Genomic DNA, 27363 nt, shown 5'->3' with positions numbered 1-27363 from the left:
GCAACCCCTTTTTGTTGTTCAAGGTTGGTGCCCTACCACTTGGTCCCCAGTTCCACTTCTTGCTTTTTGCTGGTTAATTGGAGAAAAGATGTCTTCAGAACCGTCCTGCCTACACTGGCTTGGAATCACAATCCTCAAATCTCAGCTTCCTGAGTTGCTAGGATTACAAGTGTGCACCTAGTGAAGAAGTTATTTCTTTGTATCGATGTGATGTAAGTATGGTGACAGACCCAGCACACAAGGCAGTGAGAATAAACACTTCCATTCTCTGCCTGTGCAGTCCAGTTGCACTCACTCACCTCCAAAATAGTAGGTGTCCCCTGAATGGATGGGTACGGGCACAAGGGGTTGAATAACTGAGTGCTCGTCAACTACCATGCTCAGGTGGCTCCATTTGGCGGACAAAGACACAGAATGCCATTGGCCATCGTCCATCTCTGCACCTGGAGGAAACAAAACTAATTACAGACAACTCAGAATTCTGAACTTTGCAAATGCTTGAAAACAATTTTTCAGATCACTGAGTAAGTCAGTAAAAACAGTATTCGTGTGTAGCTACCTCACTGACAGGGACAAAAGATCAGCCACCTTTCTTTCATCAGAAGATTTCATGAATCGCAGTAATAATACATAAATGAAAAATGAATGGCTTCTTCAGTAGACTAGCTCGCATAAATAATATGGTTCAGGGAGCAATCTCCCTCTTAAGGATCAAAAAGTCTTTACCAATGAGATTAGAAACGCAGTTAATTCAGAGACAAGTTTTACTTGCTTCACAGAAATGTAACAAAGAGAATTTTTTTCAGAGAATTCGTTGGAGGAGCTAATAAAGCTGAAAAGTAACTGTGAATGGAGAAGGAAGAGCACTAGGCTTTCAGTCCACCTGGCAAAAACATTCAGGCTTTCTCTGCCTTCATTATGCAGTTAGTTCCTTTACAATGCTATCAACTGGAAAAACTTCAGTCATGCCAAATGCTTTTGTCTGAAAGATGCTAATTCTTCTGTCTAAGCGAAACAGGTTGTTATTCAATTGGTTATTGAATTGTTTGGTATATACTCCTAAATGAATTTCTAAATTCCTTATCTATCCATCCATGTGGTACTTAAAATTCTCCTTTGAACTAACTGTAATAGTTTATTGGTTTATCCTATAATTAATGAGGTATATAAAAATCAACGTGGGCCCATGTGTTCTATGAATGAATGCATCAGGATTATAGTTAATTCCTTCCTCTCCCCTCCCCCCATCCCAGTCCTGGGGCTTGAACTCTGGACCTGGATGCTATCCCTGAGCCTCTTTGTTCTAAAGGCTAGCACTCTGCTACTGGAGTCAGTGTGCTCCACTTCTGGCTTTGTCTAAGTAGTTTATTAAAGATAGGAGTCTCTCAGACTTTCCTGCCTGGGCTGGCTTTGAACCATCATACTCAAAGTTCAGCCTCCTCAGTAGCTAGGATTACAGGCAGGAGCCACTAGTGTCTCCTTTAAAATGTCATTTTTTAACATATGATTTTAAATACTTACAAAATAGCTAGAGGTATACTTTACCTACAGAAATACATTATTTTTATGTTTACATTCCCATATGTACTAGTCTATTATTCTTAATTTTTTTAAAATAATGTAACAGTAAATTCCCTTTGATGATAAATTTAAAGATGGGAGCACTGAAAGAATGAATCACTGGAAGTATTTTATGCTTTCTTTCATCTTATAATATGTCAAAGATGCATGCTGATAAATGGGTAAAATGAAATAATTAGCCTATTAAAAATGAAATTAGTCTATTAAGTGAAATTGGCCTATTAAGTGAAATTAAACATTGTTCCAATGCTTGAAATTAGAGCAAGATCAAAACTAATTTCAGAAGTTGAATACATAACGATAAACTCTAGATTACAGGAATGTTTCTTTTAAAAATTTAACATTTTAGACGATAGTCTTAGAAAGTCTGCTAATTATTAAGATTATTCTGTGCTTAATTCATTTCCTTACTCTACATGCATTTTTGTAAAGTTAATGTCATTAGCATTTCAAATGCAAGTGGTAGTGCTTACTATTAAAAAAATTAACATTAATAGTTCAGTGTTCCCTCTTAACCTTCAGTGATGTGTGAGTCTGGAAAGGAAATAATTATGAGTAAGTAACATGTAAAGGAACAAAATATGTAAATCAATCAGAATTGCTAATGCTTTCAGTGTGAAACTAGACATTGTCTGAATACAATTCTGTGGATCTCAGTGTCTTTCACGTTCTTTATTTTAGTGTTTATTATTCACTTTATTTTGCCATTCTGTAAATTGCAGATAAGTCAAAGTAAGCAAAGACATTCCAAAGACATTCAAGTACATTTTGTTTGGTGGGAAGACTTCCGTCTTCCTCCCCACACAAAGGAAGGAGCTACTGTTGCATTACATGTGAATTCGTTGCCTCTTACTGTCTGCATATTGGTGATTCCCTGAATTATCCCTTGAATTAGTAGCTCTTCAATTAAACATTCGTTAAATAAAAATCTTCAGTATGTTCTTCGTGTCACTATTTCATAAAATCTAAATGCTGTGCTCTTTTAAAATACTTTTTAACAAGTGAAGTAGCTCTTGGTGCAGATTGCTTTTCATGTTCATTATTTATTATCAAAATAACTCTTTCTCTATTGGGTTATAACTTGCCTTTGGCTATTGTTTATAGTCAAGAAAATCACAGACAGTAGAGACTAAAGGCATGGTAATTTAGCCAACTATTAATTAAGCAACTGTCCATAACTTGTATACTACTTTAAACATGTTTGCATATGATCTCTTGTCAAGAATGACAGCATTTTAAGCTGGGCACAGTGACTCATGCCTGTAATCCTACTCAGGCTGAGATCTGAGGATTGTGGTTCAAAGCCAGCCGGAAATAAAGACCGAGAGACTCTTATCTCCAATTAACCACTGGAAAAGTGGAAGCAGTGCTGTGGCTCCAGGGTTGTTGGTCCTGAAGAGCTCAGGGACAACACTCGGGCCCAGGGGTAGGGTAGTAGCCTTGAGCTGAAGAGCTCAGAGACACCGCCCAGGCCTAGAGTTCAAGCCCCACAACCAACAACAACAAAAAGAAAGACAGCATTTTAAATAATTCAGAGGTAAAATATCACCTTTGCAAGGACATGATCTAAAGCAAAATGTTGGTGTGACTTAACAATTTTTATTATTATATGTAATTCTGGTTGTTATGCAAACCAGACCTGGAGAGGATATTTTCTCCACACTTCAAGGCACCAAGAATGCTTAACTACTTCAGAAAAACATTGAACAGTCCTTGGAATGGACAAAAAAGATTGCTGGGTATCTTTTCAATGGAAGAAATCATCTGAGTTTTACATGGTTATAAACCTTTATGTCTGACTAGGTGGTTTTATAACTGTGCAGGAACAGAGATTACCTTGTCGAAAACAGATGGTGATATAAAAACCTGTCAAACTTGTCCATAGACTGATCTGCACAGAGACAGAACAATTGACTTCTTTCTGTGTATGGTTATTGACAAGTTGTCATTTCATCGTGTTATATGCTTACTTCTTGGAATCTTTTTTGAACTGACGTTACTGGTATACAAAGATAAACATGGTATATAATATTCAATGTACATAGAGGAATGCAGAACCAGGTAACTTGAAGGATGGGTGGTGTTGGTCTAAATAGGGAGAATGATGGAAGGAGTGACCTTGGTCAAGATGAATTGTGCTCAATGCATCTGACATGTTGAAATGAAGCCCCATTTATGCGATTAGCACCAAACAGAAATTCTCAGTGCCAGAAACTCCCTCCCTCTCCTCTTTCTTAAAGCATTTCCTTTCATAAACTAGGCAACTATAAATTCTTTCTCTGCTTCCTGTTAGAGTTATACGTAAATCTTTCTTAAACTTTGTTTTAAAGCAGCTTTTCCATTAAAAAGCATATCTTGTTGAAATTTTATTTAGCCTCTTTCTAGTTTTAGAACCCAAAAACATGTTCCTTGAGGTCCCCAGAGACATTGCTTTGAAATGTAGGCATCCACAGAGGCAGCTCATGTCTCAGGGGGAAAGTTAGCTTAGGTGTTGGCTCTCTGCTTGTCACAGAGAGATGAGGACTTTTAGGGGCTTTGTGTTCTGATGTGGGGAGGTGGGATTTGGGTGAAGACAATGACCTATTAGAGTCAACTCTTCAATTATCAAGCGAGCTATAAATGTTCTGTCCAGTCCTTGTGCTTGGAGACAATTATCTTTTATCTTGAGGGTGTGTATGCTGTGGATAGATCTGGCTGGCTACCTGAAAGAATGGGATTTCTTTTTGTTTGTAATCTCACTGGAAATCGCCTGAGATAAGCATAGGTCTGCTTTCATTCTTATTCCTTAATATAGCTACTGCATTCTTTTCTTCCCTTCTGAAAGGAATGTGCTACGCTGACAGGCTTTTAATCTTTACTTTCCCAGTGCTGTTCTTTCATTAGCTAATGGATCAAATGCAATCTTTGACACATCCACACCTTGCCTAAAATATGTTGTGGTTTTACACTTTCTTTCTTAGGAGAAAAAAAAAACAAAAACAGGAAGAAGATTTTAATTTTTTTAAGATAAAGAATATATGTCACTGAACTTTGAAGTAGGAAGTAGGCACTTGAAAGGGAGGGGGTGGGGTCAGGGAAAAGGAGTAGACAAGGGGAATAGGCAGGCAAAGAATTCATTGAATGGCCTACAAAATTAAGAAGAGTGAGGCAAGGGGTAAGTAGCAGAGGGATAGGTGAGAACGTTCAAAGGGGTGATCTTGATCAAGATGCACTGTTTTCATCAAGTGCTTTGTTAAATGGCAATGCCTTTTATAATTAAAGATAATAATAAAAAGTAAATAAAAGATAAGGAATATAGATCCTTCTCTGAATAGTTCTGTTTTATCTCACATGATTCACCTGGGATCTGAGGTAAATAGACATAGATTCTAACACCGGACTTGTTGGATTATTGCAGTGGTAATGAAATAATGTCTCACATTGGCAGATTCAATCAGGTTAGTGGTTACTGAACTTGCCCATATGGTACAGCACATACACTACATCCATTGTGAAATTTGTCTCATGGACATTTAAGACCCTAACCTACCAAGAAAAGCATTTGCCCAACAAAAAAATAAAGTTATTGATGGTAGGAGCATGAGGGTTGTGTGAGATGGCTACTGTGTTAATATAATGAGATTTCTAGAGTTCTCCCAGCAAAGAACTAACTAAGGGTTGCCACTTCAGGCTGATTTTCATCAGCAGGGCAGTATGAGGTGAGGCTCTTCTCTTGTGCCGGGGGATCTCTGAAAATAAGGCAGCCTTCAGCAAAAGAGCCACAGCTCTCAAGTAACCAATGGCTCACACCTGTAACCCTAGCTACTCAGGAGGCTGAGATCTTAGTATCACAGTCCAAAGCCAACCTGGACAGGAAAATCTATGAGATTCTTATCTCCAGTTAACTACCACAAAGCCAGACCATGGAGCTGTAGCTTAAGTGGTAGAGGACTAGGCTTGAGCTGAAGCCCCAGGACTAGCACAGATAGACAGACAGAAAGAGAAAGGGGGGGAGGAGTAAAAGATGGAAGGAAGGAAGGAAGGAAGGAAGGAAGGAAGGAAGGAAGGAAGAAGGAAGGAAGGAAAGGAGGGAGGGAGGGAGGGAAAAATTAATGAATAAGAAAGAAAGAAAGAATGAATGAATGAAAGAGAAAGAGAAAGTCAGAGCGTGAAGGAAGGAGGGAGGGGGATGGAGGAAAGGAGGGTAAGAGAAAGAAATATTGAATGAAAGAGAGGAAAAAGAAAAGGGAGGAAAAGAAGAAAGAAAGCGGAAAGAGTTGACATTGTTCAAAAGGAAATGTACTCATTATCTGACATAATTGTAACTTCTGTGCACATTCCTCTTACAATAACAAATTTTTTTAATAAGAGAACAGAAAAGAGCACCTATCTGGACAAAGTCATAGGGAATGGAATGTTTCTCCACAGAACAAAAGAATAAAGGAAAGAAGGAGGGAGAAAAAAGTGCATGTCTTTCTGAGCTGTGTATTTCTTGAAGTCCTGTGTATATTTCTCAGGAATAGACACTGTGTCTGGGACCAATTTTGTCAGGGAACAACTTTGTCAGGGAACGACATTTAAGTGTATTACATGTTTTTCTTGTTCTATAAGAATTATGCCTGGAGAAATTCCATTTTTCTTAGTCATCTTTCTCTTTCTCCTCTTCTTCTTCCTCCTCTTTTCTCCTTCCCCCTGATCTTCCTTTCTCCTTCTTCTCGTCCTCTTCCTCCTCCTTCTCCCTCTTCTTTTCCTGTGCCAATACTGGGGCTTGGACTCAAGGTCTGGGTGCTACCCCTTAGTTTTTTCACTCAAGGCTGGTGCACTACCACTAGAGGGGCAGCTCCAGTTCTGGGTTTTGGCTAGTTAATCAGAGATAGAATCTTTACTTCCTCCAGACTGTCCTTGAACCCATGATCCTCAGATCTCAAGCCTCCCAAATAGATAGGTTTAGAGGCAGGAGCCGCCAGCCTGCTGCTGTTTCTGAATTCCCTGCATACAATCATTTAGGATCAAAAGATCCCTGTAGTGGCAATAATTGTGTCCATAAGGAAAAGAAGAAGGCAATTTGTCATTCCCAATAAGAACAAGTAGCATCTCATTACTTAGCAATTTATTACAAAAGGTTGTTGATACACTTGAGGGGAATAGGTGTTTTACCTGCTGTGATGTTCTTTGAGGACTGGCCTCGCTGTGAGAGACCCAGTGTGAGTTTTCCATCCTTAAGAAAGAGGATAAAACTTCCTGAAGCATGCCAAAGTTCACCAAAAAGCAATTGTCCCAGTTTGTTCCACGTCCGAAACTGAAAAGTGACAGATATGTTGTCCTTTTCAGCGTTGCCCGGCAGAGACAAATAGCTCCTAGAGCTCAGAAAAGTCATGGGGACAGACTGTGGTTGTGGACACGAGAAGGAGACATTTCCCTGTAGATAAAACAGAAGGGCAGCAGTGAAAGACCTTTCAGAGAAGGGAGCTTCTGTTTAATTAAAGGTGCATTTGCAAAGATTTACATAAAGTTTCTTTTAATACAGAGGTTTAGGAATGAGACTATTTTACCTGACAATGCGTAACTTATGACATTTATCTTGTCTTCCAATGTAAATATTATCGTCCATAGGCAAATCTATCTATGGGTGTGTGTGTGTGTGTGTGTGTGTGTGTGTGTGTGTGTGTGTGTGTGCGCGTGCGTGTAATTCTCCACCTTACTATTTCTCTATACTAGCAAAGAATGTTTACTATACTAGATTGCATAGGAGTTAATGCTATGGCAGTTAATTTCCAGGTTCTCTGGTAGGCCTGAGGTTACAACAGTTAACAGGAATGTTTTATAATTTTGGAATAATATTTAGATTTTCCTAAAGATCATTTCTGAAACAGTTTCATGCTAATGTATTCCTATCATTTCCCTCATTAATTTAATCACTTATTTATTTATATACCTATTTAGTTGGTACTGGTGATTGAGCTTGGAGTCTCACCCTTGCTCTGCAGACACTATACCACCTGAGCCACATTCCTAGTCCTTTTCACATTACATTTGTTTTTTTTTAATAGGGTCTCATGCTTTTACTTGTGCTCTCCTTGAGCTACCATTCCCCTACCTCTGCCTCTGGGGTAGTTGCCATACCAGGAATCTACCCACTATGCCCAATCTTTTAAGATTAGGATCTGGCTAACTTTGGCCAGGCCCAGTTCAGTTTCTTCTTGGAAGGAAACTTTAGATAGCACATCGATCCATTTATCACCTTCCTTTTGATTTATTTTTAATCTTGTCCAAGGTACCGTCTCTCAGTGGAGCTTTTTTATCCCTCTTACCTTTGGTGTTTCTCTGTTCATGAATCTTTCTGACATTTTTTCATTCGTTTTTATCCTAGCATCAGGCTGTTCAAAGAAGGATTCCGATCTATCATTATTTTATTTTATTTATTTATGTGTTTACTTGTTGATTTATTTATTTCTCTAACCTTCTTGCAATAAGGTTCTCATGGCTATTTTTCCTTCTATCACATGTGAACATGAACAATGTATTCATTTTGTGACCAGTACATCAAGAGCTGATGTGTGTGCGTGTGTGCAAGTATTGGGGCTTGAACTCGGGGTCTTGGGTTTTTGTTGCACTCAAGGCGTGTGATCTACAACTTTACCCACAGCTCCACTTATGGCTTCTTATTGGTTAGCTGGAGATAAGATTCTCACAGATTTGTCTGTCCGGTCTAGCCTCGAACTGAGTTTCTCAGATCTCAGCTTCCTGAGTAGAAGTAGGTGCAAGCCACCAGCACCCAACTGGGAACTGAAGATATCTCCAGGTGTTGACTCTGCAATCCAACCCTTTCAGCAGAGAAACAGGAAAGACACTACTTTTCAAAACAACATAAATGCCTATCATTCCCACAATGTTCTCTAAGATTTACTGACAGGCAATATGAACTTGCCTGTCATCCAAAACTCAGACAGTGCCTTTTCTTTTTTAAATGGAAAGAAGTTAATTATCTACTGGGAAGTATTTACGATTGATTCGGGAATAGCTCATTAGGGATTTTTATTGCCAAACAATTGGTCTCCAGAGACTAATAATACCCCAAACACACAAGATTTATGAATTCTGATTTCAATATAAAAGTAGCATGTTAATTTTGCTTCAAATTAAAATGAAATAACCATGTCCCACGAGATATATATTTTTTAACTTCATGTGCATAATAAAATTGTGATAATTACAAGCTGCTTAAAAGTATGAATTGAGCTTGAAGCCAGTGGTGGGTGCCAGTGGTTCTTGCTGTAATCCTCTCTACTCAGAAGGCTAAAATCTGAAGGTAATGGTTCAAAGCCTGCTCAGGCAGGAAAGTCCAGGAGACTCTTATCTCCAATAAACTACCAAAAGGGCGGAAGTAGAGCTGTAGCTCACGTGGTAGAATGTTAGATTTGGGCAAAGGAAGCTCAGTGACAGCACCTAGGCTCTGAGTTAAAACTCCAGGACCTGCACGCAAAAAAGTATGAGTTGAGTTTTTTTAAATATTATATCAAATCAAAGTCTAGAAGTAATGTTTTCTAGTTGTTGTTGTTATTGTTTGTTTATTTTGCCAGTCCTGGGGCTTGAATTCGGGGCCTTTGCACTGTCCCTGAGCTTCTTTTGCTCAAGGCTAGCATGCTACCACTTGAGCCACAACACCACTCTGGCTTTTTCTGTTGATGTGGTGTTGAGGAATCGAACCCAGGGCTTCATACATGTTAGGCAAGCACTCTACCACTAAGACAACTTCTCAGCCTAAAAGTAATATTTTTTTATAGGTGTCCTTACCATAATGAGGATTTGTGGTTTGTGTTTCTTGGCTAATTCAATTATATCCACTCCATTGTAGTAAAGATTTTCCAAGCATCCATGAAACATTTTATGTGAGAAAGTCAGTGGGCCTCCAGGTACTGGAACTCCGCCAAAGCTAATCTTGAAAAGAAAAATGACATAAAAGACATTTTAAAGTGATATTCTGTGCATCTGTTTAAGACATTTGTGACTTAACAGGTATCACACTAATGGTCATAAATTCGGTGTTATCGTGTTATATTTCTGTGTCATTTGTTTTACAAGAAATATTCTGTTATCATGGCATCATTCAATTGCTTGATTCCTGCCACCAGACTTTGTGTAGACTTAAGAAAACAAGTCAATAAACTTGTTCTTGAAATGATTACATAGTAAACAGTTTAAGACAACATAGTAAATAGTCACATGCTCTCCCATGTATTCCTCAAAGTAGTCATGGGGACACACTTTTAGAAAAGTATGTGGTCTAAGAAAATTAAGCCAACCAAAACAACACAGTGGCTCACCCTATAATCTAGCTACTCATGAAGCTGAGATCTGCAGGCTGCGAATCAAAGCCAATAATGGCAGGAAAGCCTGTGAGACTCATAAAGCACTAAAACTCTGAAAGTGGAGATGTGGCTCAAAGTGGTAGAATGCCAGCCTTGAGATTAAGAAAAACAAACAAACAAAAAACTCAAGGACAGGTTCCTGAGTTCAAGCCCCAGGACAGACACACACACAAAAGTTATTTGTTTATTTGTTTTTTTTTTTTGCCAGTCCTGGGCTTGAGCTCAGGGCCTGAGCACTCTCCTTGGACTTTCTCAAGGCTAGAGCTCTACCACTTGAGCCTCAGCACCACTTCCAGCATTTTGCTATGTATGTGGTACCGAGGAGTTGAACCTGGGTCTTTGTGCATGCTAGGCAAGCACTCTACCACTAGGCCAAACTCCCGGCCCCTACAAAAGTTATTTTTAAAACACAGCAAATATGCCCATGTTTGACCCAAGACTTAAAAAATGTTTTGCCATTATGTGGGTATTTTGGTATAGTATTGAGATCCTCTGCACATTAAAAATCTATCAGGTAACATAAACATCCCAGTTTTTCCTGATCCTCATACATTGTCCTATGAAAAACTTCCAGAATTGTGTGGCTCTGAGGCATACTGGTAATGAATTACTAAAAACTGCTTAAGTAAGTTAAGGTGAAGTTTACATGTGTGCATTTGTATCTCTTGTTAATGAATTTATGAACATATACAATGCTAACTCTTCCAAGAGATCTAAGACAATGTATGCTCACTGTGCTCATACCATAGAAAAAATTTAAAAAATATATCTCACCCTCAGGAATCTGTTATCACCTAACGTGTAGTGTGCCAGATACAATTCAAAAGGACTCTATTGAACAATATCATTTTGTGTCTTTAAATCGCTTCATTTGTAGAAAATATCCTTAACCTTACATCATGACTGGTTACTGCCTCTCATGGAAAGAGAATGATCCATCATCATAAAGTAATGAATTAGCCCTTGTTTTAAGGACTTCCCAGTTCAGTGGGGCCTGAATTCTATATCAACCACCATAAGTCTGAATTGCTATCTATTTCTCCATAGACCTAGGTTCCCTTTACAGTCTGTTGACATTGTACATTGTGTAATAACCTCCAGGTGAAGATCTAAGGAAGCATTTTCTCCCTTTGCACGGAAGTGATGAATGTGCTTGTCCAAGGTGAAGTTGACGTGGGTGTTGAAGATCTGCAGGACGACCGTATGCCAGTGTTGGTCATCCAGCAAGCTGCCCACGGTGAGGGTCATGGGAACTTTCGTAGAGGACAGGTTTGCATTGCCTTCAAAGAGAACAACAACCACATCCAGTTAGCTCTGCTTGAAATCACCATGTCCTTTTGTGAGATGAGCACTGACATTTACATTCAACCTTCCTTCTTCTATGGAGATTCTGACTTCCTCTTATACACAAAGTATACTTCTTTTGTGGTTTATTATTATTATTATTATTAATCTACTCAATGCTGACATTTTAGTTGCTATTTTAGTTTTAGTTTTTCGATACTAATACTAAAGCTTGAACTTAGAGGCTGTCCCTTAACTCCTTAGCTTTTTCATTCAAGGCCAGTGCTCTACCACTTGAGCCACAGCTTCACTTCTGGGTTTTTGGTGGTTAAATGCAGAGAAGAGTCTCACAAAGTTTTCTGCCCTTCCTGGCTTCAAATTGTGATCCTCCAATTTCAGCCTCCCTGAGTAGCTATGATTGCAGTCATGAACCAGTAGTGTCTGGTTGAAATTCTTCTCTTTCTTTCTTTCTTTCTTTCTTTCTTTCTTTCTTTCTTTCTTTTGTTCTTTTTTACTTTCTTTCTTTCTTTCTAGTGATTTATTCTGTACCACCATTCATGGCATGATTCATATTTGCATGGAAAATACTTTCTGTATTGGAATATCATTATCAATACTATCCCAGAATTTTATACTAACTTCTTCATAGCTATATAATTATATCTAAGCACAATATAAACTATACTCTATACGATTTATTTATAACTCTCTTTCAATATTGTTGAAATATATGCTGTTTAGCTTGCCATGGGTGGCTCATACTTGTAATCCTATATAATGAGGAGGCTGAGATCTGAGTGTTGATGTTCAGAGCCATCTTGAGCTTGTAAAGTCTGTGCAAATCTTATCTCCAAGTGACCAACAAAAAGCCAGAAATGGAGGTGTGTCTTAACATGTAGCACATCAGCCTTAAAGAGGAAACTAAGCAAGAGCATGGAGACTCTAGGTTCAAGTCCCAGTAATGACACACACAAACAAAAGGTGTTCATGTAATTTCTACCTGAAATACATATGTAAGTGCAGCATGTATTTACTAACAGTATTCTTAAACTTTTGTTTTCCCAGAATAATTCTGCTTTATAATAATTATCCTGGCATGGCACTTAGAAGCTTGTCTTAATTCTCAAAGGTGTTCTGGTTTGCAGGATAAATTGTATGGTCCCTTTAACAGATTCACTATACACATCTGTTTATAGCTAAACAGAGTCTAAAAAAAAACTACTGGCATAAATTTACAGTATATTTTTTACCTGCATTAAGATAAAAGACAAGTTGTCCCTTAATTAGTTCCAGAGTGATGTGATTTCCATGTGGTCCTTCTCTGTGAAACAGAATCCCATTGTTCTGCATGGCTTTAAATTTCAAAGAAATAACATCTCTGTTTGGTCTGATGGATTTTTCATCAAATCTGTAGAGCAGGGCACTGTGTCCATCAAAATGAGCCACCTCAGATCCTGGGAAAGAGGATATTGAAAGCAGAACTAAATATAGAATTGCTGCACTTATTTAAGCGTGTTGAAAATCTGTGACTCATGCCATCACACACACACACACACACACACACACACACACACACACACACACACCTAGGAGAAAGTCATGTTTTTAAGTCTGTTCATCAAAGGAGAAAATGCACAATAATGTATTTTCTGTTTCTCTCCTGAGCAGCTTTATCATCTAGAAGTATTTTTATTAATCTTCTCCCTGAAGCCATTCTCTTTGTATTATAGTGGCCTACTTCTCATCCTTAAGAAAATCAAGAAGGATGTTACATTTCTATGACATTAATTTTTAATTTTAACATTAGTATTAGTATTGCTCTATTTAAAAAGGCTGATACTTTCCCTGGACTTCTCTTGTTTCTGACAGATGTACTTATTTTTATTTTATTTTCATAGCTTGAATATAAGCATTGTTAATACTTTCTTGTATGTATATTAAAATCAGTATTTATTCTCTGGGGAGAAAAATAATGAAAGAGCTGATTGGCTGATACCCAAAAGAAAAAAAAAAGAAGAATTTCCTTTCCAAGTTGAAAAGTAACCTCTGGGACTCTATTGTTCATTGTTAAGACTATTATTATCATCATCAAACAGTTGTACAAATAGTAGTACAATAATTGCTTCTGGTTAACATGTTCATTTATGTGTAGAATGCATCTACACATAATGTAGCCACTTCTTCCATCATTCACTCTCATCTTTCCCGACTCACCCATGCCCCCCAAGTTTCCTACTTCCTAGTTCTATAATACCTTGAGCATGGTGATGTATCTGCCCCTCTCCTCTTTCTTTTTCTTATTTATGTAAGTGGTTGTACAAAGGAGTTGTCACTTAAAGCAATTTACGAATATGGTATATCTTGACCAACGTCAGTCGTTTCAACATTCCCAGCCATCCCTCCCCGCCCCCCCTTTCCCTCACTCTTCTTAATTTTGTAGGATAAATATTGAATTCTTGTCTGCATTTCCCCCTCTTCTCCTCTTCATTTATCTCCTTGACCCCACCTCACCCCTTTGGAGTGCCCCAGCATTGGGTTTTACTTTACTAAACTTGGACTCCAGCTAAGGAATTGAGTTCTCTCTTGAATTTACCATAGTTCAGTGAATACATTTGTATGCACTTGCATACCACCCAATGTATTTCCTTATAAGTTTCTAAACAGAATCTAGCTTCCTCTTTCTATTCTACTGCTACTTCTTTTAGTCCCCACTCCCCACTATCAAGATGTGTGTTGACACTCTGTTAATGGTTCAAAGGCATTATTCATGAAACCTCATCTGTTCGTGTTACATATTCCCACGTTTTAGTAAAGACTTTGTCTGTTTTTATAATATACGTCCATATGCACACAGAAACCTATGTCTTGTGGCTGTTTCCTGGAAGTACCCTAACTAATTAAAGCACATATTTTTGCCTGCTAGTTTATCTGTTCATAGGCATTTTTGATAGCATAGAACTTTTATAGTACTATGCTGGGCATTGCGGTTGCAGCCTGTCCGAATTGTAATTCCACCCCGCCAACCCAAGTCTCTTCCAGTTTCACTATGGAAGTCAAGTACAGCTGGGCATGGTGGCTCATTCCTGTAACTCTAGCTACCTCAGGAGACTGAGATGATTGTGGTTCAAAGCCAATGAATGGGAGGTACTACAATTAACCAGTGAAATGTCAGAAGTAGAGGAGTGGCTCCAGTGGTCGAGTGCTAGTTTTGAGTGACAAAGTTAATGCTCAAGCCCCAGTAGCACTGAGAGAGAGAGAGAGAGACAGAGAGACAGAGACAGAGCTAGAGAGAGACAGAGACAGAGACAGAGAGAGGGTAATGGGGGACATAAGAACTCTTGCTATGGTGAGATCAGTAGCTTAGTTACAGCTTGAAATGAACACAGGGATGAAAGGCAGTGGCCAAGGGCAAAGGGACAAAGATGTATAGTAAGACACCCCATGATATTCAACACCCTGTAGGAATGTTAACATTAGAAAACACAGGCCAAGTTACAGGCCAAGTTAGGTATTCATTGGGGTGGCTAGAGGTTGAGAATTCGAACAGTGACATAAAATACTTCCTGGATGGTAGATTATTATTATTATCATATGCTTTAGGAAAGTAACATTTGGCAAGGTTACAGGTACAATCAGAAAAGAATGGAGCCGATCATGCACAAAAAGCCTGACCAAAAATATCTGTGCAGACCCAAATCTAACAAGTGTTAAGATGGCCCATCCACGTTCACCTTTGGATTGTTCTTCAGTCAGGCCTACACAGCAGTATGTTTTTAAATATGTGTGCTAGTACTGAGGCATGAACTCAATGCCTACGTGCTTTCCCCCAGCTGGCACTCTACCATTTGAGTCACAGCTCCACTTCTGGCATTTTGATGTTTTATTGGAGATAAGAGTCTCATGGACTTTCCTGTCCAGTCTAATTTTTAACAGTGATCCTCAGAACCTCCTGAGTGGCTAGGATTACAGGCATGAGTCGGTAGCACCTGGCTACAGCAGTACTTTTCGTGCTCTTCTATGCTGACAATAATTTAGAAATATGAGAATGATGATGTGAAGATACACTCTGAGTAGACTGTGGGTCACCAAATGACAACTGTTAAGTAGAATTCTGCCATATGATTTCACAGTTGTGTGTGTGTGTGTGTGTGTGTGTGTGTGTGTGTGTATGTCTGTGCTATTTTCATGTGGACTCTATTCATTTCATGCTGATTACTGTTCACAGAAGAGACAATAAGCTGTCTCCATGTGTAAACCCACCAAATAAAGGTCAAGTGTGTTAGACAAAAGAAGGGTTTCACAGTGAAGCTCACAGAGAAAAGATGAGTTAAACATCACAGAGCAGGTGTTGGGCATGAGAAAATTCTTTTCTGTGTTCCCACATGGAGTGCCATTTAAGCTACTTCAGCAAATAGCACTGGTTGTCAGTCCTTTGATTTTTCTCTTTGTTTTGTTTTTCTGGTAGTAATCAGATTTAGACCCAGGGCCTGGCACTTGCTCAGCTAATGCTCTACCACTTGAGTCATGTCTCCAGCCCAACATTTGGCTGGTTATTTTGGAGATAGAGCCTTGCAGACTTTTCTAACCCAGTCAAGATACTAACTGCAGTCCCTCCAGATCTCAGTTCCTTCTATCACTAGAATTTACAGACAAGGAGCCGCCAGAACCCTTGCTCAGTTATTTGCATTCTATTCCGTTTATGATTGTCTACAATGTTACATGTACTTTCTTTAAAAGGCACATCTGAGAACCTAAAGATGAGTGGAATTTTGGTTCAGGTCTAACTCTAAATCAACTCTAAAAGGCGTCAGTTCTCCTAGAAGGTCAGTGCAGCAAGTAGTCTGGCTTGGGGCTTTTTTTTTCCATATATTTTTTATTGTAATTAATAGAACGGTTACATGATATTTGCCAGATAGAAGGTGCATTAATTCCCATACATTGATACCCTTTCACGTGTTGGCTTGGGGCTTGTACTGCCCCTCAGGGCACCTGTCCACGTTCTCAGGTGAGGAGAGGAAGTACCACTTACGATATGCACATCCATACACTTCAACACGCATCCCGATCCTGCCCTTGGGGTTCCAGGCCAAGGGCAGGAAGCGCAGGAACCTGGCTTCGAAGGGCGGCTGGAGACTGTGATGCACCACGCTGTCTGCATTGGTGTTCCCCGGGAATCCCTGGGAGGAAGCAGAGAAGGAGGTCGAGAGAGCAGCCGGGTACCACCTTCTCTCCTGATCCTGTCGGGAAAGACCTGTCCCGGTGCCACGGCTGCCTCCCTACAAGAAACCCGGCGGCTGCAGCGCGATGTGAGGTGGCCAGCTCTTTCCCACGCCACGAGAGCTCCCTTTCCACCCGAGACAGCTGGGATGCCATCCACACCCCTCAAATGCAGACAAGTGGGGGGGGGGTTCTGTCAAGTCGGCTTTGCCAAAACTGTCCTCTCACAACCTTCCTCCTCTGCCACCCCACCCTCCCAGGAAAGCACCTTCTCAAGGGCTTCTCAAGGGCAGGCTGACTCAGGCCCAGAAGATCCTTCTCTGAAGTTAAGAGTGAGGACCTGCAGCCTAGCAGGGGGAAATGCTGCACAGCCAGCTGACATGTGGTTTGGGTAAGATTAGATCTGGCTTTTTGTCCCCTTAAATTTGTCATTATAAAGGTGACATAAGTCGAGTAAAAAGTACATTTCTTTTTTTTTGACAAAATCACTCCTTCCCTCCTTCTCTCCCAGTGTTTCCCCTCCCACGCCCACGAACAAGTTGTAGAGTTCATTTTCATTGTAGTGTCTTGTGAGCACCACGGCTTCCTCCGTTCATCCTTTGTCCCTCCATTTCTGTGCTTCCCTTCCCCTCCCAAAGACAGATGGTTGAACAAATTAGACAGAGAGAAAGGAAAGCGAAAACAGCAACAAAGGGGGAAAAAAAAACCCTTGTTTCCTGGAGTTCATTTTGATGAATATTACTTTACACGATCAGAGGCACATAAACATTGCACTTCTGTGTTCCTCTCCTAAGCATTATCCTCCGTTGGTCTCACTGTGGGTGAAGGCCTAGAGTCTTGAACAATTTATCATGGATTTATGTCGAGCTTCTGCATATTGTCTGATTCTCCTGCACACATAAATTTATTTTAGATCACCCATCAATGACTAATCCAACGAACAAGGTAAGAACGCTGCACAAAACCATTCGCTGGAAAGTGAAAATATACAAAAATGAATACTAGTCTCTTCTTTCCACAGCTTGTCAATCAAATGACTTCTCCAAACTCCTCACTCAAGGGTGCCATGTGTGGTTTGACATGAAAGAGAAGGTAGGGGCGAGGATGAGTGGTTTGAGGAGTCAGCAGCTTCCTACTTAATAAAGATTAAATCCAACTTTTAAAGCTTGGTTATACAATAGGAGCTGTATTAAAGAAAAAAAAGCCAAAGACTTTTATCTAAGAAAAATGAAGTTGGGGTGTAAAAAGTATTCTTTCTAGCACTCTCATATCTTTTGGCTAATATACCTAAGATGTGCATTTAAGACAAAAGTACAGAGCAGACCAGTTGGCTCAACAAAGAATCAGGGATCTTATCTGTCTAATTATCTGCTTTTTTGTGTGTGAGAGTCCCAGGCTTGAGCTCAGGACCTAAGCACTGCCCTTGGACTTTCTCAAGGCTAAAGCTCTACCACTTGAACATCAGTACCATTCCAGCTTGTTTCTATGTATGTGGTACCGAGGAATCAAACTGGGGTCTTCGTGCATGCCAGTCAAGCACTCTACCACTAGACCAAACTCTCGGCCCCTTTGGCTTTCTTTTTTTAATGCCAGATTTTTTTTTGAGAAAACAATTGAGCCAGGATGTTCATGCCTGTAATCGCTACTTTGCCAGAAGTGGAGGCAGGAAGCTCACCACCTGAGGAAGGGCCTAAGGAAAAAAATAAAAATAAATGAGTGAGATTGCATCTGAAAATTAGCAAAATCCAAAAATGCTTGAGAGCCTGGCACAAGTGGTGGATCATTATCTTTGTAAATGTGAGGTCCTGAGTTCAAATCCCAGTGCTGCCAAAAGAAAGAAGGCTGATTACTCTAAATAGCTACAGATTCGCTGTGAATCTCCCTTGTTACAAATAAATGAAAACTCTAAAATTAAAAAATGTGGGGAAAATGGGAGAAAAACGGGGAAAGGGATAACCATGTTCCACAAGAAATGTATTCACTACCTTACGTATGTAACTGCAACCCCTCTGTACATCACGCTGACAATAAAATTGAATTAAAAAAATAAAATGTATTTCAGAATGTGATCAATGCCAGTGTGTATGTTAGACCTGTCAATAGTTCCCTTATGGCTAGGGACATTAAGACAATCCATCAAATACCTGTCAACTCTAGGATGATGTAAATGAAAAGAAGCCATATCCCAAGGCCGGGTGCAGCGGCTCATGCCTATCCTTCCAGCTATATAGAAAGGCGAAGAGTGGGGAGATTGATCAGTTTTCAAGGCCAGCTTGGGCAAAAAGTTAGTGATACTCTATACTCAACAAAGAAACAGGGCATAGTATTGTGTGCCTATAATCCCAGTTATATAAAAGAGGAGGATGATCAATGTCCAGGCCTCCAGCAAACAAACAACAACAACAATAAATAAACCTGAGACCAGATCTAAACATTAACTAAAGCAAAAGGAAGGGGATACTGTTCAAGGAATAGAGCGCCTGCCTGCGCAGCAGGAGGCCCTAAGTTCAAACTCCAGTACCACAAAACCAAAAGTCATATCTTAGCATCACCCATTCAAACTCTGGTCTTGTGCTGTTTTCCAACAAGGTACAGTTTCCTTGTCTATAAAGCTTGTTCAGCAAAACCTAATTGTAAAGATAGGAACAATAATTGTGATCATTAGCAAAGTGCCCACCTCCTGTTTGAAGATGAGCATTCTGGGGTTCTGGCTGCTGTGGTTCAGATTCTGGGAGTGCTTGCTTATAACTGGTGCAGATTGAATCCATCTATGGGTTTAATATCGAAGGCATCCATCTAAACTGCTAAACCAGGGGCATCAGCTCTCCTGGGCATTTTGCCTTCAACATTAAAATTCAAAGAATTAAAATCAATTTTGCCTGAAGCTGACAAGGTGATTTAAATTTCGGTATAGGCAACACAATAAAAATCTTTCCAAGGAAACCTACCCAAATAGAATTATTTTACTGTCTTTGTATACCAAACATTACTTTTCTTTCAAGCTTATTTTCAAATATAAGCTCTGGAAAAGAATTATGAAATGATGTGACTAGAGTAGCATAGAGAAAAATAATTTAATGGCTTATTTTTATAGAATCAAATGAGATGGTTTTTAAGAGATTTTGTACCAGTATGAGGTAATAATTTGTGAATCGAGCAGATAGAATGTAATGTTTAACATTGCAGATACTGCTTATAACCCAGAGATAAGACTTTTAAAAAATTGTTACATATTACTAAAATATATTAAAGGGACTAGGTTGCCAGCCACAGTGGCTCATGCTTAGGAGGCAAAGATTTGAGTATCCAGGTTCAAAACATGCTAGGGCAGAAAAGTACAGGTGTGTGCTCAGCTCCAACCCAGAGCAGAAAAGCTAAGAGACAGTGCACAGGTCCTCAGTTCAAGCCTCAATACTAGCATAAAAAAATAAGGTTCAGTTCTGGAGGGCATGCTGAAGCACTGGTTCTTTACCAGCACTGTCAATATATGCATGTATATATACACACATGTTTATATATATGGATATACATATGTGTGTGTTTATGTATGTGCAGATTTGTGTATGTATATATGTATAGATAATGCATGTTTGTATGTATATTTGCATACATACACATTCAAATATTCTAATACATAGTCACATGAATTCCTTTGAATTTTGAAGAATCACATTATTCATATTTTATCTGAATTATAACCAGCTACACAAAATACCAATCAAATGTAACAACTAAAAAGAATATACCGGGGCCAGGAGTTTGGCCTAGTGGTAGAGTGCTTGCCTAGCATGCACAAAGACCCGAATTCGATTCCTCGGTACCACATACATAGAAAAAAGCTGGAAGTGGTGCTGTGGTTCAAGTGGTAGAACCCTAGCCTTAGAAAAGTCCAAGGACAGTGCTCAGGCCCTGAGTTCAAGCCCCACGACTAGCAAAAAAAAAAAAAGAATATACTTTGGAGAGGGTGAGCCTATAGTATTATATCACTCATATAACATTTAGGGCTTAGTTATTAAAATCATATATTCTAGAGTAAAATTTTCATGGCTGAAAATGTTGTATATTCATTTGTCCATTTACAATTTGCCTTGAGAGTTTCCATCATAAATATGAATTTACAGGCAAGCACAAATAGGGAGAAAAGTTAAAACATAAAGCCCTGTGCCTGGAGTCAGAAAACAAAGGCTCCAGAAGAAGAGGGCAACACTGGCTCTATGGAAATCTGTGGTTATCAGCGATTCTGCAGAGGCTTAAATCTTCATTAAGAGACAAAGCGAAGGCCCAACCCTGTCAGGAGTGAAGATTTTACCAAACACTTTAAAACCCTTCAAATTATTTCCCGTCCTTTCTTAGAAGTGTGACCTTGTAAGTCACTGTGGAGCTTTATATAGCAGAAAAATATCTCCCTGGAAGTCTTACACACGAACACAAGGTTTGTGTCTGCAGTGCACCTTATGATTATACACCATTTTCGATCACCCACTCTAGTGGTGTGTGTGTGTGTGTGTGTGTGTGTGTGTGTGTGTGTGTGTGTGTGTGTGTATGGTTCCCTCTTATTGAACAATGAAGATTCTCTTAAATTAGATTTGGTCACTGCGAGTATCAAGACTCATACCAGTGTTTCAAAAGTGAATGTGTTTCAGGTGAAAAATCTATTTTTCTAGCATGTTTAAGCATGAGTGGTCCTACTGAGAAATTTTCCAACTGTCACTATTTTTTTTTACAGTCCTAGAACTTGAACTCAGGGCCTGAGCACTGTCCTTGGGCATTCTCAAGGCCAGTGCTCTAGCACTTGAGCCACAGCACCACTTTCAGCTTTTTCTGTGTATGTGGTTCTGAGAAATTGAATCCAGGCCTTGGTGCATGCTAAGCAAACACCACCCCAGACCATGCACCCGATCCCTCAACTGTCACTTTTCTTGTTTTGGGTTTTTTGTTTTGTTCTGATTTTGGTGGTGGCGGTTGTGGGGCTTGAATTCAGGGCCTGGGCTCTTTTTGGTCAAGGATAGTGCACCTATGAGCAACAGCATCACTTCTGATTTTTTTCGTGGCTAGTTAAGAGTCTCAAGGACTTTACTGTCTGGGCTGGCTTTGAATCATGATCCTAAGATCTCAGCCTCCTGAGTAGCCAGGATTCCAGGAGTAAGCTACCAGAACCTGGGATAAGGGTCACTTTGATTTGTTTCTCTTTGTTTCGCATAGTCACTTTGGACAAACTACCAATCCTAGGCAGGCCACACTGCTTTCAGGCCAGCCGTGTTCACAGAATTAGCTCTATAAGTATTCTCAGTGGGAAATCAAGGGGAGCCACTCTGAAACAGAAAACCTTATTTTATTAATGTTAGATTCATCACCAGTTATTTCTAAGAAATCTCTTCCAGATTTGTTCTGTTGAAACATTTCTATCTTACTGAATATTGTATAGGGATGCTGAGGCTGCACCTCAGTATTTGGGGCAGCTGCTTAGCATTTACCCAGTCCTAAATTTCCCTCCAAAGAGAGTGGTTTTTCATTAAAGCATTATTTTAAATTTTGAGTTGTAGAACTGAATCTCAGTGGTATCTAAAATAAGGATTTAGTGCCTGCTGTGTCTAACCACAGTGCCAAGCCATTTCAATGCTCACAAAGGTGTAGGGAAACAAACAGAAAAGATATCCTTTTCAGCTGGGTCTCAGTGGCTCGTGTCTGTAATCCTAGCTACTCAGGAGGCTGAGATCTGAGAATTGAAATTTGAAATCAGTCTAGGCAGGAAATCCCATGCGACCTTTATCTCCATTTACCTACCAAAAAGCCAGAAGTAGAGCAAGTAGAATGCCAGCATTGAACTAAAAAGCTAAGAGACAACACCCAGGCTCTGTGTTCAAGCCCCCGTGCCAGCACACATACAAAAATATGATATTGGTTCCTCAGGAGCTTCTATGTTATTAATAGTTTTCCAAACAATTGGCTACACTAAATGAAGTTCTTATTTTAATATATGGTGGTAAGTTGAAGCTGTTCTGATTATATGGTAAAATAGTGGCTGGAAGGATGTAAGAAAGAGTTTTATGATTCTTCACTGTGGTTCTGTTTCCTGAAACTATGTGCCTGTGCTGTTACTGAACATGAGTTTTTATTCTCCCAGTGAGTACTCGGGAATTGTAATACCCGCTTTGCTCAATGCATACCTCATTGAAAGATGGTTGTCAAAGTATCTTGAAAAGTCTAAGGAACTATTCTAATAAAAGATATAATAAGGCTGCTCACCATAAGATTTGTTAGCAAAATGATTAAGATACCTTATAATTTATGTGTTATTAGAAAAAATGGTATTAATGCTAAATAGTGAACATTACTAATGTAATTACCCTGGCATATCACCTGAGAGCATTTTATGAAGCAATTAAAATGATGTTTTCACAGGTTATTAAAAAATGAGAATATGCTCTTTATCAACGTACTATGAATAGCATAATTACATCTGCGTAAAATGTTAATCAGTGAAAAGCAAAATGAAAGCTATAAATCAACATGGTGTATAGATTCATATATGTATGAACAAAAGAATTCTTTGTTTTAAAAAATAAAGAAAACATAAATAAAACAAGTTAGACTGGAAAAATACGTTGTCCTATGGAAGGAAGGAAGGAAGGAAGGAAGGAAGGAAGGAAGGAAGGAAGGAAGGGAAGGAGGGAGGGAGGGAGGGAGGGAAGGGGGAGGGAGGGAGGGAGGGGGGAGGGAGGGAGGGAGGGAGGGAGGGAAAGAATGAAGAGAGAGAAGGAAGGAGGGGAGATTGCAAGACTGAATGAACAAATGAAAGAATATGTTCTCTTATACAGACCAGATCATTTCTTACTGGTTTCTCATGAAGAATGTGACTAACCAAACCCTTGGTACCTGATGCCCAAATAACACAAATGATCTAGTGTGAGGATCCAGGTGGCTAACAACCCCTCTCCTCCTCCCTTCCCTAGGGAAGACTTAGATGAAGGAAGGGCCTGCAGCAAGGCATGGCCTAGTGGCTGCTACAGAGACTTCTCTAGGACACAGGTGACATGACTGTAAGGTGGTCACTTGAGCAGGGAGATTTATTTCTATGTCTCTATGTGAATGTTCCCCCCAGAACTCAAGTCAAACATCAACACCATTGTAGCTCCATTAAGGGATAGGACCTTAGAGAAGTGATTGGTCATGGAAACTCTACTTTTATAAATGGATTAATTGATGCTGTTGGGATTGATGTTAGCTGTCATGGCAACAGGCTTTTGATTAAGAAAATAAAAGACTGAGTTTGGTCTGCTTTTCCTGTCTGTCTCAATTTCTTATTTATCCTCCCATCAATGTTAAGAGGTAACAAATGGCCCTGGTCAGATGCTAACACCATGTTCTGAAACTTCCAAGCCTCAGAACTATGAGTCTGATACATCTTTGTTGTTTATAAATTATCCAGACTATGGTAAACTATGATAATAGAGCAATCAGATTCAGGCACAAGCAAAAGACTTTTTCTAAGTTTTGGAGTGTCCTGTAAGTGGTCAACCACAGTTGCTCTTAAGTTAGAAAAGTCTGGTATATGCAGAATATGCTGGCATAAGTGAGTATTTCCCCTCTCACGGTGGAAATAACACCCCCACCTCACAGGAGTCTTGCTGTGCCTCTAAATTCTCAGTGTAGGACTGGCATGTGAGAGTCATTTCCAAGCAGTGCTTAATACTGTCACAGTTAAAATGATAAGTGATATTTCTGTAAAAGGCAACTTAAAGATGTTTTTCTTTGGGTTTATAAAATTAACTAAAAGCGTGATAAAAGCTGGACTCTCAGACTCTGAACACAGTAAAGGTAAGGGACATGCTTCATGGAATGAATGCCTTAGTTAGACACTCAATCTCTTCAGGAAATATAGGGCCCACCTCTAATTACAATCCCATCTCACCCCAACACCGATAAGCTTGTTTTCTGGGGAGAGTTGAGTTCATGATAACATAACTTGGGGGGTTGAATGAGTTTTCACTGGTCAATCATGAGTGATTCAAGTACTTCAAGTTGGACTCTTTTGAAGTTTACCTGGGGGATGCTTCATGTCCTTGAAAAGTTAGACTCTTCAGTTAAGGTAAATTTTCTTCTTTTATAAGCAAGAAAAATGTCAGCCACTATCAATAAAATACCCACATATTGAATTAGTGTGAAACCCTAAGGTGAGGAAAATTACATTCTCTTGTAACTGCCTAGAGAATATTCTCTAGGTGAACTTCTAAGCCCTGTGAGATCTCTGGCTACAAATACTGAAAGTCTGGCCTAGGTAAATTTAAAGAAGAAATATTGACTCCTCATTTAAAGGCACAGGGGACAAAAGAATTGAACACAAATCCACTGTAAAAAAAATACTTAATTAGTGCAGATATCTAAGAATTAAAATCATAGCCAGCATGAGAACTATAGGCACCAAAAGAAATCACAGATATTTATTTTTTTTATCTTATAAATCTACACAAAGGTTCACCATCTACCTTACTAAATTTGCCATAGTCTGTCACATAAAATGTGGAAATATTACAAAGGGTCTTTTTGTTTTTGATCTAGCATCTTGCCCTCTCATTTGACCTGGCCAGAGAAAATAAAGGTAGGATGGCAGTCTTCTGATCTCTATCTACTGAGTAGCTTGGATTCCCAGGGGGTTTCCAATCCTATGTTCCTTCTTTACCAGACTCCATTTCTCTAGTTTTTGTTTTAATTTCCAGCATTAGAGCTAGAGAGAATGAATATTGGTTTTATAGATGCTGCAGTTTTTCTTTGTTATAAGCTATAGGATTGATGCATTGTGTTGACCTCAAGGGTTCCTAAAGATGAAGCCATTCTTATAGTTTGGTGCTACTTTCCTGTGCCAGGTGAGATAGGTGCCACTTCTTGTTCCTTTCTCAGAAGTCTCTATTTGGTTCCCAAGATCTTCCAAACCATTTCAACCTCAACAAGTTACAGTATAGACATCAAGAATCCTCCCAAAATGTCACCTCCAGTGTCAGAAAATAATAGCAAAGCCCCTCTCATCAATGAAGATGGTAAAGCCTCAGAATTCAATTACAACTTTTGCATTTTCATTTGCTAAGAAACTTAGAGAAGAACAGAGACAGCTTTTATTGAAAAATTATCCAGACATAATCACAACTTTAAGGCATGAATGGCCTGAAGGAATTAGAATACATGATTCCAGGAGAGAGAGCAAGCGCAGGGACACCCATGTGGGGGTTTGTGCCTACAATCTCAACCACTTTTGAGGTAGGTATAGAGAGGATCGTGGTTTGATGCCATCTTGGGAAAAAATTTAGCAAGACTTCATCTTCATAAACTAGAAGTGGCAGAGTATATCGTGATCTCATCTACTTGGGAAGCAAGAACAACTCCAGCATCAGGCCAGCCCTGGACAAAAACATAAGACTCTCCCTGAAAAAGCTTCAGAATTATTACAACTTACTCATTTTCACTCAACTCTATTAGCATTCTTTTTCCCTAATATCCTCACTTCTTCAAAGACTGAGGTATTAAATATCCCTTAGGACATTCTATCTTGTTGTTGGCCCCAAAGCAACCATGCCTCCTAAGGGGACAGTTAGCTCTGTAATCTAAGGCTTGGTGGTGGCAGTTGTGGTTGCTCTTTTGGTTTTACTGATGGTTATATCTTTTTCTCCAAAATCAATTGCTACTTACAGAGACCAGAGAAATTGTCTTCCCTCACCATCTAACCATTTATTTATTTATTTATTTATTTATTTATTTATTTATTTATTTATTTAATCTGATAACTCCTGGCAGGAAATTCTTGGCTAAAAAGCTATTACAAATGAATAGAGGAACAAGGCTACAAACTGATCTTCCATAAATTCACCCCTTGCTTCCTGCACTGCCCATGAAAGCAATGGGGGTCATGCCCTTGCCTGGCTCTCCAGAACATTCTGATCAAATGGCAGGTAATTTTCAAGGATCTTTATGAGCCCATCCTTTTGAGTTTCCAAAGGCATCCAAAGCAAACTGAGTTATGGAAAACAGGTGTTTAAGAATTGCTTTTGCCAGCAAGCCCTCGGTCTAAAACAAATTAAGAGCTGGCTTCCCTGTCTTCATTTTTGGGGGGAATCTGTCTTAACTCTACACTTTAGCATGTTAATCACTCAAAGAGTGTAGATCTAAACACAGATGATAGCTAATCAACCTATCTCCATCCCCTTCAGGGCTGAACATACAAAAATAAAAGCAGCTCAGGTATTTGTCAGCTTTTACAATGCACTGTTCTAGACTCCTCCCCTCCCCCATACCTACATGTCTTCAGTCTCCTTTAAGTCTAGGAATAGGAAGGCCTCACAGATACCCCAGAGTAAGATCACCCCAGAGTGAGATCACCCCCACACAAGACAAGTCCTGTCATAGGAACATGATAAGGGCACCTTTAGGCCAGAACTGATATAATGATCAGAGTAGGTTTTAATCAGAAATTTTTAATTACCTAATTAATTGCCTTTTTGCCTTCTCCACACTCTCAAAGCACCCTCTAAACCTAAAGCTCATGTGTATACTATAAAGATGAGCTGCCTTGTCCAAATGGCCATTTTTGATCAAAATCCCTTCCTATTGTTTCATCATTGTTTTTCTAATATCTTTGAAGTGAGTGGCTGAACCTGACAGAGAGTAGTTGCTAGAGTTGGGCTCTGGCCCGTGTTGTGTGTACACTATTGACAGGGACAGTCGGGGGTTTTCAGAGGTCAGGATGCTTCCTGATGTTAGGCAGAGAGGATTGGCATTCAGCCTTCATCATGCTGTTCCATCATTTCAGCAAGCCAACCAGAGGCTAACAGTTCACAAAACAATCAGAGTACAATCCATGTGTATGGTTCTGTGTTGTAAAATTGTTGCACTGATGGTGGGGCACTAGTGGCTTACCCATGGAATCCTAGCTGCTCAGCAGGCT

General features: G+C 39.5%; 1 protein-coding gene across 3 annotated transcripts in view; it reads right to left on the bottom strand.

Annotated features, from left to right (window-relative positions):
* Positions 1-27363, bottom strand: part of LOC150065125 (contactin-associated protein-like 3) — a 105816-nt gene that overhangs the window by 42651 nt on the left and 35802 nt on the right. For all 3 annotated transcript variants that reach the window (XM_090329729.1, XM_090329730.1, XM_090329731.1), the window contains exons 2-7: positions 16243-16390; positions 12464-12667; positions 11025-11209; positions 9355-9498; positions 6718-6979; positions 300-443 (exon numbers count right to left, since the gene is read on the bottom strand). In XM_090329729.1, coding sequence (XP_090185855.1) covers positions 300-443; positions 6718-6979; positions 9355-9498; positions 11025-11209; positions 12464-12667; positions 16243-16390 — 1087 coding nt within the window. The remainder of the gene's footprint in view (positions 1-299; positions 444-6717; positions 6980-9354; positions 9499-11024; positions 11210-12463; positions 12668-16242; positions 16391-27363) is intronic.

Source organism: Megascapheus bottae, chromosome 3 (genome assembly GCF_031878675.1).
Source record: "Megascapheus bottae isolate mThoBot1 chromosome 3, mThoBot2.hap1, whole genome shotgun sequence".
Lineage (NCBI taxonomy): Eukaryota > Metazoa > Chordata > Mammalia > Rodentia > Geomyidae > Megascapheus > Megascapheus bottae.
Note: the sequence above shows the minus strand (reverse complement) of the source record. Positions and strands in the feature narration are given on the sequence as shown.